Here is a 13,350-nt window from a genome sequence, read left to right as displayed (position 1 = left end):
TTAGGTCCTGAAAAATAGGAATTACAGTCATTCCGAGCTTCCAACATATTTCTCAAGCTGCGGCAATTTTTGTTACCCCAAAAATATGAAAAATTCCTTGACGTAATAATTGGTTTGGCAAATGGGCTGAGCAACATAACCTCTTATTTCGCCTCAGGCCAGGGTTTCACTCGCTTTCAGCCATAGTTCTGCGAATTTGACCCCAAATCTGTCACTTATCAACCAGTCAGCCTCCTCGGTCAAGTGTTTTTTTCCATAGCCAAGATGTACGTAACTTTTTTCATTCCTCATTCTCTCTATCTCATTTTACATCCTCCTTATCGACTTTTCCCATTACTGACAACATCTCCTTGATTGCAGGTTTGGTGACCTTCTGAAAAGATTCTTCAAGCTTCCTTCCCTTCCTGTTATCAAGGCCGACGATGAGGAATTAGTTGATCCTCAAAACGTCTTAAGGGTAAGTAGATTGGTTTTGCCTTCACTCTTCATCATACACCATCGGGTTGTCTCAGAGTGGACGCTTTCGAAGGCGGAAGTAAACGACTGGTGATGCAACTTCCCAGCCACCACCTGCGTCGAAGCATCCATGATGCATGTATGAGCAGGAGTAAGTAAGCAGAATATCTTATTATTCACATGTTATTATCAGGCGTTTGATGGAATAGTTGTGGTCAGGTCTTACTTCACTCGACTGTCATGTAGGGTTTCCACCGTAGAATACAGTGAGTCATAATATAATGAAGTGAGCTGGGTTCATGCTCTGGTTGATGAATTCCGAGCTCCGTGTGTGCCGAGAATCGGTCAACTTTTTGATACATTTTTGATGCACAATGGCGATGTATAATATGTAATTAATTATTCATGACCTCTTCGCTTACTCGGAATGCCCGGAAACCCATGTATCGAAATACTGACCCTGCCCAGGAGTCATAGAATTTTGTGACTAGAAAATGCTTAACATTAGTGCCAGCTCCTTCATTCCTATTATGACTGTGTGTACTCAATGGTTTCTACGTTCAAAATTAGTGAGTATAATTTGATAGATGGAATGTACTAACCTGTATACCCATGCTGCACCAACCTTGCGATCTGTAGGAGTAATTACTCTCCATCATTCGATCATTGAGAGTTCAATATGAAAGAAGAGCTCTTTTTTGAGCTGCAACACTCAACTGAGTTTTGATCTAGTTTAACTCTGGAAGTTAAATGTGGTTAGGAGCGTAGGTTGTTGCCTCAGCCTAATGGATTTTATTTTGGGCTTCTCATTTTGAAAACTAGTTTCATCCTTGCCATCTTATAGTGACCAGTAAATAAGTCAGTTATGGTTATGCACTAGGGAACACGCCTAATTATTCCCTTCAGGGTCCTTGAAGTTTTTAAAAAAAAGATGAGCAGTGACCGAGCATGACAGTCAAATAGACACAAGACGCAACCACAACTACTTTTCACTAAATTATCTAATAATGACTTGTGAATGAATGACATTTTGCGTTCTGATGTCAGCTCATATGACATGCTTTGCACCTCAAAGAACGACCGAAATGCCAGGGATACAAGTAGTTTTTTTGAATTCGTTAATTTCCCCATGCCACAACTCACGACTTCATAATTAGGCAATTTAAAGAGTTTTGCATCCCACCGGACAATTCATTTTAATCTTTTAATTTTATTTCTTCATAACGTCAGCTTGCCTCCTAGATCAGATTAGAGGCTCCTAATCTTACCAAACATCGTCCTGTATTCTCAAATTATTCACAATTTATCTGTATTCAGGGATCGTCTAGGAAAGTCTGATAGTTTTAATGTTGAACTTTTGCGGTTAAGATGGAATTACATATCAACGGTGAAAGGATCGAAATGTGTTTCCTAGTTGCAGTATTTTAAAATCCCCTTTCCTATTTTATTTACTAAGAGGAGACCAAACCAGTATCATGTTGTGGAATTTTCACTCAGAAGAAAATAATCACCGAATTTTTTTTAAAAAAAAATGGCGTTCAGAAGAATGCCATGTAGAAAATAAAATATGACAGAAAATCTGCAACTTGCGCATTTTTGCAGCTTCATCATCGATATGTCTTTTGTCAGGAGTGCAGCAATATCAAATTGACTAGAGCTTTTTTCTGTGCTCTGCACAATTTAAAAATGTTCATATATGGACTTTATTTTGCAATTCGGAACTATAATTTCTGGTTTATCTGTAAAAACACATTTGTCGCTACAGGGAAATTAATAGCACATACGTTTTTTTCCAATCGAGCCAGTAATTGTAGTTCCTAACTAAGAATCATTCTGATTAACTATACCTGTAACAGAAATGGCGAGTGTGAGAAAAACGTGATTAAAGATTCAGTTGTTTGCATTTTTGGCAAAAATTGATAAATTCTTAAATTTTAAAAACAGTGATGAAGGACATACTCTCCTTTACCGATCTACTTAAAGGAAACCATTTTAAAGTGACCTGGCACTATATGGAAGTGAAAGCTGCAAGTTCAGTTCTACATAATTCATACAGATAATCGCTTTTGCACCTCAAAAAAATCACTCAGATCATTGCTCTCAGCACCAAGTTGACCAAAAATATGTGAGGAAACCAGTGCACTGAAGTGGAGGAACATTTCCATTAATTATTTAATAATTTAATAATTTCCGCGGATTTTCTTCAGTCGACGGAAATTTTGAGGCAATATTTTCGCTCGATTCATATCTCATTTTAAGGAAATGAATTTAAGTAACCCAATCCGAGATTTTGAATCGTTACAATTCAGGGATACACTTTCACTCACATTGTGGTAAAAAGGAACAGAGAGTCAAGGATAATGACGTGCAGTCCTCCCTTTGCGGCGATTTTAGCGGCGCGGCAGCCAAGGAGATCGCACGGGACGGGACCCGAGTAATTGCTGGAGTGTGGCGCGCTTTCAATCCGGCTGGCAGCAACGTACTTACACCCGTGGTCGAATAGTTGTATCACTGCGCCTGCCGTGAATGAGTTCAAATATCCTTTCCTGCACGCGTAAGGAAGCGTATTTAGCTCCGATTGCAACGTTACAGACCTCAACTAATGTCATATTTTTAATTATTCTTGAAACGAACGGGAAATGCAGCTTTTCTAAAGAATTTCCGCGGATTTTCTTCAGTCGCCGGAAATTTTGACGCAATATTTTCGCTCGATTCATACCTCATTTTAAGAAAATGAATCTAATTAACCCAATCCGAGATTTTGAATTGTTACAACTCAGGGATACACTTTCACTAGCATTGTGGTAAAAACGGGACAGAGAGTCAAGGATAATGACGTGCAGTCCTCCCTTTGCGGCGATTTTAGCGGCGCGGCAGCCAAGGAGATCGCACGGGACGGGACCCGAGTAATTGCTGGAGTGTGGCGCGCCTTCAATCCGGCTGGCAGCAACGTGCTTACACTCGTGGTCGAATAGTTGTATCACTGCGCCTGCCGTGAATGAGTTAAATATCCTTTCCTGCACGCGTAAGGAAGCTTATTTAGCTCCGATTGCAACGTTACAGACCTCAACTAAATATGTCCAAAATTATTTTTGCTGACCTTGAAAAATTCTCAGTAGTCATGAAAGCAGTGTTGCCAATTCGTGAATCAATAATTGGTAATCAGGTGTCATGCCAAGAACTGAGTTTTCTATGACGATCGGAAGAAGGTATGCCCCCAAGAACTGGCTCACAGTTATCGGCAGCAGCTCAGTGTTACATATGCCCATCAAAACCGTACAGTTTTCATGACTGATGCATTCTCCAAAATATACCACATATGTCCGTGTACATGAATTTCAGAGGTGAATTGTCGCAAATTTAGAATGTTGATGTGAGCATGTACAAATCATGTATATTCATGAATACCTTAGAATACAAGGAATCAGAAAAACCATGTTTACGGCCGTAGGTGCTTGTTCAGAAGAATCACTCAATTGTTAATGTTGTCCAAAGGACCCTCTCCAACGTTTTTCTTCTCTTTTCAGGAAAAGTGTAACCAAGACCATCATGCCCAGGAATTATTCAAAAGGTTAGAAGATTGCAACGCCAGAGTTCGCTCCAGGAAGAAGACCACTGAAATGTGTGATGAAGAGCTAATTGATTACCTGCACCATATCGATCACTGCGTAGCCAAAACTCTATTCGAACATTTAAAGTAAACAAGTATGCTTTCTGTATAAAATCACCTGATTCTCTATTATTTTAGTTTCTTTCCTTTTTTTTCTCTCTTTCTCTTCTCAATTGTAATACATTCTCTGTTGATGATTTGCATACCAAGGCTGTTAGATTATAGATGTATGAAGTGGTAAATAAAACCAATCCTGTTAAACATTACTGCAAGTTTTTTTTGTAATCATCTGGTTTCCTTGCATCCTGCAGTATATCAGGGTTGCCACAGTCCGGGAAAACTGGGAAGTGTCAGGGAAACATCATTAAATCACCTTTATTTCCTTTCTAAAATGGGTTTGGCGTTTCAAACAACAAATTTTGCCTGGAAAGTATCTCAAATTATGTCTCTTTACTTTAACCATCTGACTATCATCAATCGTTACGGAATTTCACCGAAATGTATCAGGGAAATGTAATAGAAATTAATTTTCTAAATCCTGTGGCAACCCTGTAAAATGTGATTGTCCGTGGGATAAAGGCACTATGTGCTAAAGGTGGTCGAATTGAGAAATGGCCATCATTGCTCTGAGGAGTGTTTTGAAAAACTTTTGCCATGAATACAACATAAGAATATCAAACCAAATTCAAGTTGTTGCTCTTTGACATTTTTCCTCAACTTGCAAAAAATTGCTCTCTTGAAACATTTCCCTTAACACACTGAAACCTTTAATCCAAAAGGTACCAAGTTTTTCAATTCTTAAAAATCAAATTTATGAGGCATGTCCTTCAATTTGTGCCATCGTAATGGGATTGTATTCAGGAGAGAAGAACCAATTGGACGTATTTCTGCCAAACGAAACCGTGTGCATTAAGACATAAGCCCTGAGGCCCTTAAGAATAAATGCATAACAGGGCTCACGTCATTATGCACATAGTTCCGTTTGGCAGAAGTACGTCTAATTCTATTACGGTGGTTTTAAAATCTTGCAACTCCTTTGCATTTGAAAAACACATATTTGTACAGTCTTAGTGAAATTTACATGATTCTGTTCCTTTTGAATTAAATCAACAATTTTTTGGTAGAAGAACTAATATTATTCGTTTTTCTAGGTATTTTTTTTTTTTTCTTCCTTTTTTTTTCTTTTTTGGGGTGAAGATGAAGATGCATGATTTTCATAACACTATAATTGCACAGATTCCCTTTCCCGAAATGTGATTCAATTGTGAATCATTAACGTATCAGGTATCTTTATTCAACCAATTAATTTCAGGAGGAGCCGAAATTAGACATCTTGTACCCCGATTACTGATATCCAGATATGGAGTTCAGTTCAATTGATTTAGGCATGCTTAGAACCAATGCTCGTGGAATTAATCCTTTGGGAGAAATTTACATTGAGAGTTAAAGAAAAGAACTTATGCGTGTAGGTTTTGGATCAATTTATCAAACTGTTGGTAATTTCATTAGATTTAATTTAATTAAATTTAAAATTATTATTAAATTGGAACACAAAAAAACGAGCGCAATAAGAGCCCGGATAAGTGGAGCTCTGGCCAAAACTACGGAGGGTCCATAAAATTTTAAAGATCCCTTTATGTAATTTGAACCCTTTTGTCCTTAGACAGGTTGTTATAACTGAATGTAGTTCATGTCAACACACCATTCAGTAAAATGAATCTATGCAAAAATGCCCAAGGGAAAATATTTTATCCGTGCAAGGTCTGTAACTTGGCCCTTAGACAGTGTCTGATTTCTAATGGATGCGAGATGGTAGGAAATTAAAACCCACAACATTACAGTAGTAAAACTGCAGAAATTCCTATCTCATTCTGTGGCACTGCAGACTTACTATCATGATTTTTTTTTCAAAGAAAAATTACGAAACGTCATTTCTTGATAACTTTGGTGATTTTTCTTCTCATTGTGAAGAATTTTCTGTGGAGTCATGATGTCAGTTTGGTCTCCTCTTAATAAACAAAAATAGGAGAGGAGATTTTAAAACACTGCAACCAATATATACATTTTTGTAGTTTCATTGTTGCCATGTTTCCTTGTCAAAATTCTACTTAGAATACAGTGGCACATTGAATTTTTCTGAATTGCTCATACATTGACGTATTTCTGTCAAAGGGAACTATGTGCATTATGATGTGAGCCTTGATATACATTTATTCTTGTGAGTCTCAGAGCTATGTCTTAATGCACATAGTTCCGTCAGGCAGAAACACGTCCACATAGGAAAACAGCATTTCCTGTGAAAGCCACTTTAAACTTCTCGCTCTCTGAAAAATCTGAAGTCCATTAGAGTCATATTGAACACCAAACTAATTTCAGTACATTTCACGGTAGAGGAGTTGTTTCAACTTCAAAATTTCCATAAATTAGGAAAGAGGAGGTATTTTGTCAAACCAAGCACTGATCATTTGCTAAATGTTAAAGGATGGTTGTTCTTGTCGAATGGATGGTTGTTCTGAGTTGGATCTAAGTATAACACAGTGAAATCAACTTAAAACAGTTCCTTTATTTGCAATCAATTTGCTCAGCCATTTTTTCTTTTAAAAAAACAAAAACAACTCAATTTTTAAAATTATATACATATAAATGAGAGCATGTATATGCATGGATAATTTCAGTTACACATATTTAAAATAAATACTTAAAATAAAATTAAAGGCAATGATTTTAGAGGTACTTACATATCCAATACTATATGGCAAACAGGGTTGAAATCATGCATTCATCAAAAATAAAAAAAAAATAAATAAATAAATTAAATCAGGGGAAAAACGACACACAACTTTGTAAAAAGGTCCTAAGCGAGGTAAAAAAAAGAAACGAATTACAACTTGTGCTAGCGAAAATGAAGAATCCGATAATGGCTGACAAAGAAAAATTACCCTCGCTAGAGCAACAAACAAAACGATGATTCTTATCAAAAAAATAAAATTACAATCTTTGATTATCTCTTGCCAAGATCAGTACAAAAGGGGAAAAAATAAATGATCAAATTAAAAAATAATATGATACAAGAACACAAGAAAAAACTTTTGATGCTGCTTTAAGGTGACTAAAACCTTGCTCTCGTAAATAAGTAACATGACTCTATTTACTTGCCTGAAAATAATTTTTGACGCAGATCTTCCTACTACTAGTAAAAGTCTAGAGAGATGGAAACTCACAGCATTCCCAAAAAACAATAAAACTAAAAATTTGAATAAATAAAAAAAATCACTTAAAAGGCAGGCATGATTAATTTGTAATGCGAAGCTTGCTTGGAACATAGTGGGCTTCTTATTTTTGCTTGGTTTAAGAACAGAAATTCACACATGAATAAATTCGTAAAAAACAAGAAGAGTTTAAGTGAGTCTTGCTTTTTAAACAGAGACATTTGATTTTGCCACCAGACTCGTGGTTATGTTCTACTAAATCTTGACTATTTAAGTAAGTTATTACATGGAACAGCCAGCCGTATGTAAAGAAGAAACTAAAAGATACTTTAAAGAAAAAAAGGAAAACCAAAATACTCAAAATTAATGTAACTTTTATACACCTTCAAATTCACGCTGTAATAGAAAATAATGGAAGAGAATATTGGAATGGTACAATTGTGATACACAGCTCAAAATTGTAAAAAAAGTTGACATGACACATTGAAGAACTCGATTTTGGGAGTGCATTCGGATAGAAATTTGGAGGTTCAGCGAGTTAATGATCTTTTTGGCATCAATTGAATTGGTAATTTTACTTGCGCTGATAACTGTTTGTTCGACTGGCAGCAGCTTTTTGCATCCCGAGCTTCAAGACATCAGCGTATGATTTTTCTAAGATTTTCAGTTTGGCCACTTCTTGCGCGGCGGAACTGGAGTAGGGAAGGAAATCGTGAACTGACATTTGTTTCCGCTTGTAGAGCGAGTGTTTGGGTGAATCGTTACTCCCCTCTTGGCTGATCCTCCTGCTTAGATCTCTATCGTTGGGCACGCACCATGAGGACCGTTCAGCCGATCGGACAGGGCTGTCAGTCACTCCCTTCTCGAATCGCCGTCTTCTGGTAACTTTGGCCGGGGACCCTTTGGGTACTAAAGCTGGAGACGATGGTGCAGTTGGGAACGGACTCGATGGCTGACTTGAGCCTCCAATTTCTCTTGACTTCTTCCTTCCGTGAGATTTCTTCTTGCTTCCGTGCTCGGACTGCTCTTCCGGAGTTTTCTTGGAGAAATCTTGTTCACTCAATACAGCTTCAGCCGCCTTTGCTAAATCTTGCTTGGCAGCTTGCTTCGCCTGTTTCTTCAACTTCTTGGCGGCGGTTTTGGTGAGAGTTTTCGTTTCGTCCCGGGGGCTTCCGCTGGTTTCCGAGAGCTCCTCGGAGATGACCGAGACATTATCGCTAGCAGCGGTGATGAGATGAAGGGGTAATTCTTCTTGAGCGGGGGTAACTGGAGGAACTTTAGGTAGGTTTTCACAGACAGGGGTCGCATCATGCATCAATGGTAATTTTTCGCCCTCATCTTTGGCAGCTGATGCACGACTCAGAACCTCAAAGATTTCTTGGAACAATTGTTTATATTTCGGGATCCTTCGGAACCGCTTTTCTAATGGACTAGTATCATCGTACAGACTATATCTATCACCATCAAAAATGGCACATAATAGGGAACCTGGCGGGAAGTGAGTGTCCGTTTGGGTTCCTTTGTTGCTGGTCTCATCAGAGAAACCAGAGGATGAAGTCTCGGCCTCGGAGAAATCTGTCGGTGTGGAAGAGAACGCTGCTTTACTGGTGATGTCGAATTCCTTTTTCCTCGGCTCTTTCCGCTGGGGCTTATCAGTTTCACTGTCGCTGTCATCTTGAACTTTGTTGAAGCTATTAAAATCACCAGAGAGTTGGAGTTCTTCCTGAAGAGAAAGACCCAGATGAGGGGGCGGCCTTTGCGCTTCAATGACAGCGTTGTATTTTTCCACCAAGTCCCTGTAATGTTCATTCTGCTTCTCAGAACTTTCGACTACTTCATTCTGTAAAAAAAAAAAGATGAACATAATCTCGTTAGTAAACGAAACCAAGAGAAAAAAAGTAGGTATAAGTCCCCTTTCAAAAATATTACTCTCAATTTAAAAAGAGTTCCTGTCAGGAAAATTGATAATGGTTTACCACAGACTGTCAAGAGCAAATGGTTGATTTGCACACAGTGGCTTCATTGCCTGCGATCAATCCTCCATCAATATCAGACAACAGCAGTGCAACTGTCTCAAGTAAAGAACTGCCGACTTATATGAATACAGAAATACTTATAAGCTATCTGCAAGTTTAATGTGTCAAAGTAAGGTCAAAACTTACAAACTTGGCTGAAAATGGATCTACAGACCAGGGTTTAGTAGGTACTTCACCAACACGTCCAAATTTTGATGATATCATAGTTTTGAAATTTTGATGAGTAAAAATGCTTTAGTTACTTAAATCATTTTCTAGTGAGGTGCAAATATACTGATTTTTAACTGCAAATTTTTCAAAGTAACTCTCAGAAGCAGGAGAGAATAAATTTTATCCCAAAAATTAAAAACGAAATGGTTCAGTTCCCCTTGCACGCCCTAAATGTAACATAAGAGTGCCATATTTTTTAGCTCTTCTTCTGATCATCACTCAGCCTCATCTTGACAATTTATTATGAAAAAATACAATGAAAAAATGTCTTCAAAAAATTTCTCTTGCATCATCATTCTTGTAGAAATACAGTTTACCACCAATTTAAAAAAAAATTATCTTTCATTAAAATAGGACAGGAAACTTGCCATTGATGCCATGAAACCTACGAAAGATTGGGACTGAGTGTTGTAAATTGTTTCTTGATTTCAGTTCTTACGCAGTTATTTTGCATCATTTGTTTTTAGTTGTAATGTTCCATTCAGAGTTTTGTACATTTGTGATTTAGTTTCATTTTCAGGAAAGGAAGAAAATTCTGTGAAGTACTTTAATAATTCAGTGTTGGTTGGAATTTAAATTTGAAAGGTGACTTATTTGGAAAGGGCAAAATATTGAAAACCAAAAACTTCTTTCATGAGACACTTGCGCAGCAGATCAATGTAGTGGTCTGCAAAAATTGTGGTTAAAAAACCAGACTCACAGACTTTTGCATTGTACGGTGAATTAAAAACAAAATGGAAAGCATCTATAATACAGCTTACAATTAGATTAAGGGAATAAAGGTACAGCTCATTCAAGAGATAAAGTACATTGAGAAAAGCGTGCTCAAGAAAAAGTCATTCAACAAGTTAAAAAGCCGGTTGATAACATGGAAACAATTTAATAGCATCACATGAGTTAAATCAAGCAAAGGTAGGGATTAATTCTCAAGAAAGTTGACGACAAAGAACAGTCTTGTGAGGTCACGCAAGAGTTTCCAAAAAAGAGGTACTTGATTTAGTTAGAGGGTATTCAAGTATTCAATGCACTTCATCCAGTTGCTTCGTCCACTCTTTGTTTTGTCGCACTCACAAGGAAGGGAACCCCGAACTTCCCCCACAAATAAATAGATAGCATTAAGCAGAAAGGAACCAACTCAATTAACGTGTGTTAAAACCTCGAGTTTAAACCGTGCAACTCCTTCTTTGCTTTTAAAAATACGAAATATATGTATAGTAATAAAATTCATGCAATGATTTTCCTTTAAAATTGACAATTTTTGGGTGGAAAAACAAAATATTTGCTAGTCTCGGCATTTGCTTATATAAAGATAAGAATGTACGATTTTTACAACACTATAATATCGCTGATTCCATTCTGCTAAATGCAGTTCAAATTGTATAATGCTGCATGACACTCTGAAATTTCATTGAAATGTAACCAAAAAATTCTTCGCTATGGAAAGAAAGAAAGAGGAAAATAAAAAAAACTTTCATGATTTTTGCATTTAAACCAAAAACTTTAAAATTCGATTCTACTAGTTAAAATTACATCGTTTTTTTCCAGTTAGTTTTGGTTCATTCCATTCTGTAGGTTTCATTTGAATTACATCCCCTAAAAACCGCACTAGTTTTTAGAATATAATTAAAGAATACAAGGCTTTTCCAATCGATACACAAATTTAACTCTCTCCAACCCCATGAGTGCAAACAAGATCTTTCAGCCTTTCCTCACAACTCTCAAATACACCAGCTTTCAGGCTCTCAGGTTTGGTGATAAGGGGTTGTCTTGCGCCGTTGACATTATGTTAGAAAAAAAGAAAGGATCAACGTCTTTTGTAAGTGAGAAGACATTGGCAAAAGAAAAAAAATTAAAAACACTACAAAAATTGATACAACTTTTATTGCAAAATTAAAACAATCACCAAATATATGTACAACAGAGACTAATAAATTAGGTGCTGTTATTGCTTACAGTAATATCTACTGGATTAGAATAGATTTGCAAACTGACCTACACTAAAAATTCTTCAAACAGTCACAGAAGATAAGAATCGTTGCAAAATTTTCCTGTCATTTCATAAAAAACTAGGAAGTACCTACACTAATACCCTTAAACTTAAGATTAATTAATTGTCCCTTATTTCTCTCTATGAAATATGAATATGTCACTTGTAAAATCTAAAAAATCCCAGTTATTTTTATAGTTGATATGAAAGGACAAAGAAACTCTTGGAGATGATGGAAATTTTACTTTCCATTTCCTTGAAAATTAAAACGAAGAATGAATAGCCAAAGAAATTAAGATATTTTTTCTTAAAGTGCCTTCGAGTATTAGTATCCATCAAACACCTTTGAGCCATGACAAAAGGTGAACAAAGGTATAACTCCACTCATCCCAGTTTTATAATTACCTAAACTATCCTAGACTAAGCTTGAAAAATCTACACTTTCGTGATTAAAATTTATTTTGATATGATTCAAAAATTACTTCTTCAAACTGACTCCTCTCAGAAGACGTGAGGACAGAGAGAATGGTATGGCTAGAGGCCTGATTGGTAAGTGTTGTGTGACTGCTTGTCCTACACCCGAGCGAATTTCGCTCAAACCGATGCCACTGCGAAGATGAGCGCGCAAGCAGGGCGGAATAAAGGTCGGCTCCAATCGGCGTTTTACAGCGACTTGAAATTCGGACAGTAACATGTAATAAGCTGCGGGTGTCGTTGAGAGCTCCCATAACATATGTGCAAGGTTAGGACGCCTTTCCTGGCACACACAACATTGATCATGCTACTTCAAAAGTACACAGAGATACATTCCAGAAAAATAACATGCACACTCATCTTCTTTTAAGAGTTGAACTCGTTTTGCTCTAATCTAACAATGAGTCTAAAAGAGAATGTGTCTCCATGTGATGCAAAAAGACGTACGTTATTAATATCATTGCAAAAAATATATTGAGTACTCTGTGCTTGCGACTTGTTTTCACCGCAGCATCATGTCTACTGTCTTTTAAGATTCCTCATTTTTGCTTACTTTTTTAAATGAAAATCTATGCTAAAACTATTGAACTAATTACTTTTATCAAGCTGGTTTTCAGGTACTTTTCTTGATAGAGGGGCCAATCAATTCCTATTACGTCATAAAGGACGTGGTGTGATTCAAGATTTTGATGCAAAAATTTATGAGGAATTCAGAAAGAAAAAGGGACAAAAGCACATATTTTCAGAGCTCAAAGTTTTCGAGATTTTTCAGAAGTCATTTAATACTTTCAACACATTTAATACGCCCAAAAAGACATTCAAAAGCTCTTGCATTGGGATGAATTATGTCCTTTTTTGGTTTCTAATACTCGTCCAAAAAATTGGTGTTGGTGCTTAATAGATTATCAAAACTTTCCGATTTTCTGAACTAGCCTGGCCCCAATTAGTTTGGATAGTTGGGAGTTTATCGTAATTTGACAATCTTGAGGAACACATACATTGGGTTAAAACTATAAAATGTGTTTCCTCAAAACTATTACTTCTTGAATTGGAAACTCAAACACAAAACAAGAAAATTTGGTTGGAAATATTTTGGTATTTTTGGCGTAAAATTTTTTGTAAAACTCAATTTTAAATTTCCTGTCATTAAAGACTGTTATTCCATGGGTAGTCACAGTTACGTCAAATAGGTGAACCACTTATTGAGCTCACTTCCTGACAAAAAAAGTCCGTTGTCACAAATCTTACTATATGCACATGAAAGGCAATGTACAAAAGATGCAATTTAATACAGCGATAGAATATCTAATGGGTAGATCCTTGATACACAAGTGCAGAAAGCTACAGGAGAATAAGTGAGTAATATAG

General features: G+C 36.7%; 2 protein-coding genes across 5 annotated transcripts in view; one reads left to right on the top strand and one right to left on the bottom strand.

Annotated features, from left to right (window-relative positions):
- The first annotated feature begins 73 nt into the window (after positions 1-73).
- LOC109044620 (Ubiquinol-cytochrome c reductase 11 kDa subunit) lies at positions 74-4,332 on the top strand. Its single transcript, XM_019062442.2, has 3 exons — positions 74-266; positions 361-457; positions 3,984-4,332. Coding segments are annotated over exons 1-3 (273 nt in total). The 5' UTR covers positions 74-264; the 3' UTR covers positions 4,158-4,332.
- A 2,277-nt stretch (positions 4,333-6,609) lies between these two features.
- The window catches only part of Cen (cerebellar degeneration-related protein 2-like), a 286,372-nt gene continuing 279,631 nt past the window's right edge, over positions 6,610-13,350 (bottom strand). For all 4 annotated transcript variants that reach the window (XM_072303181.1, XM_072303182.1, XM_072303183.1 and 1 more), the window contains exon 7: positions 6,610-9,115. In XM_072303181.1, coding sequence (XP_072159282.1) covers positions 7,850-9,115 — 1,266 coding nt within the window. In that variant the 3' untranslated portion in view covers positions 6,610-7,849. The remainder of the gene's footprint in view (positions 9,116-13,350) is intronic.

Source organism: Bemisia tabaci, chromosome 8, assembly GCF_918797505.1.
Source record: "Bemisia tabaci chromosome 8, PGI_BMITA_v3".
NCBI lineage: Eukaryota > Metazoa > Arthropoda > Insecta > Hemiptera > Aleyrodidae > Bemisia > Bemisia tabaci.
The sequence above is the reverse complement of the archived record's forward strand: the minus strand, read 5'-3'. Positions and strand labels throughout refer to the sequence as shown.

Excerpts from the sequence above, each read along its gene's own strand:
- LOC109044620 (XM_019062442.2), top strand. Across the intron at positions 458-3,983 it reads ATCCTCAAAACGTCTTAAGG|GAAAAGTGTAACCAAGACCA; the intron begins GTAAGTAGATTG and ends TTCTCTTTTCAG.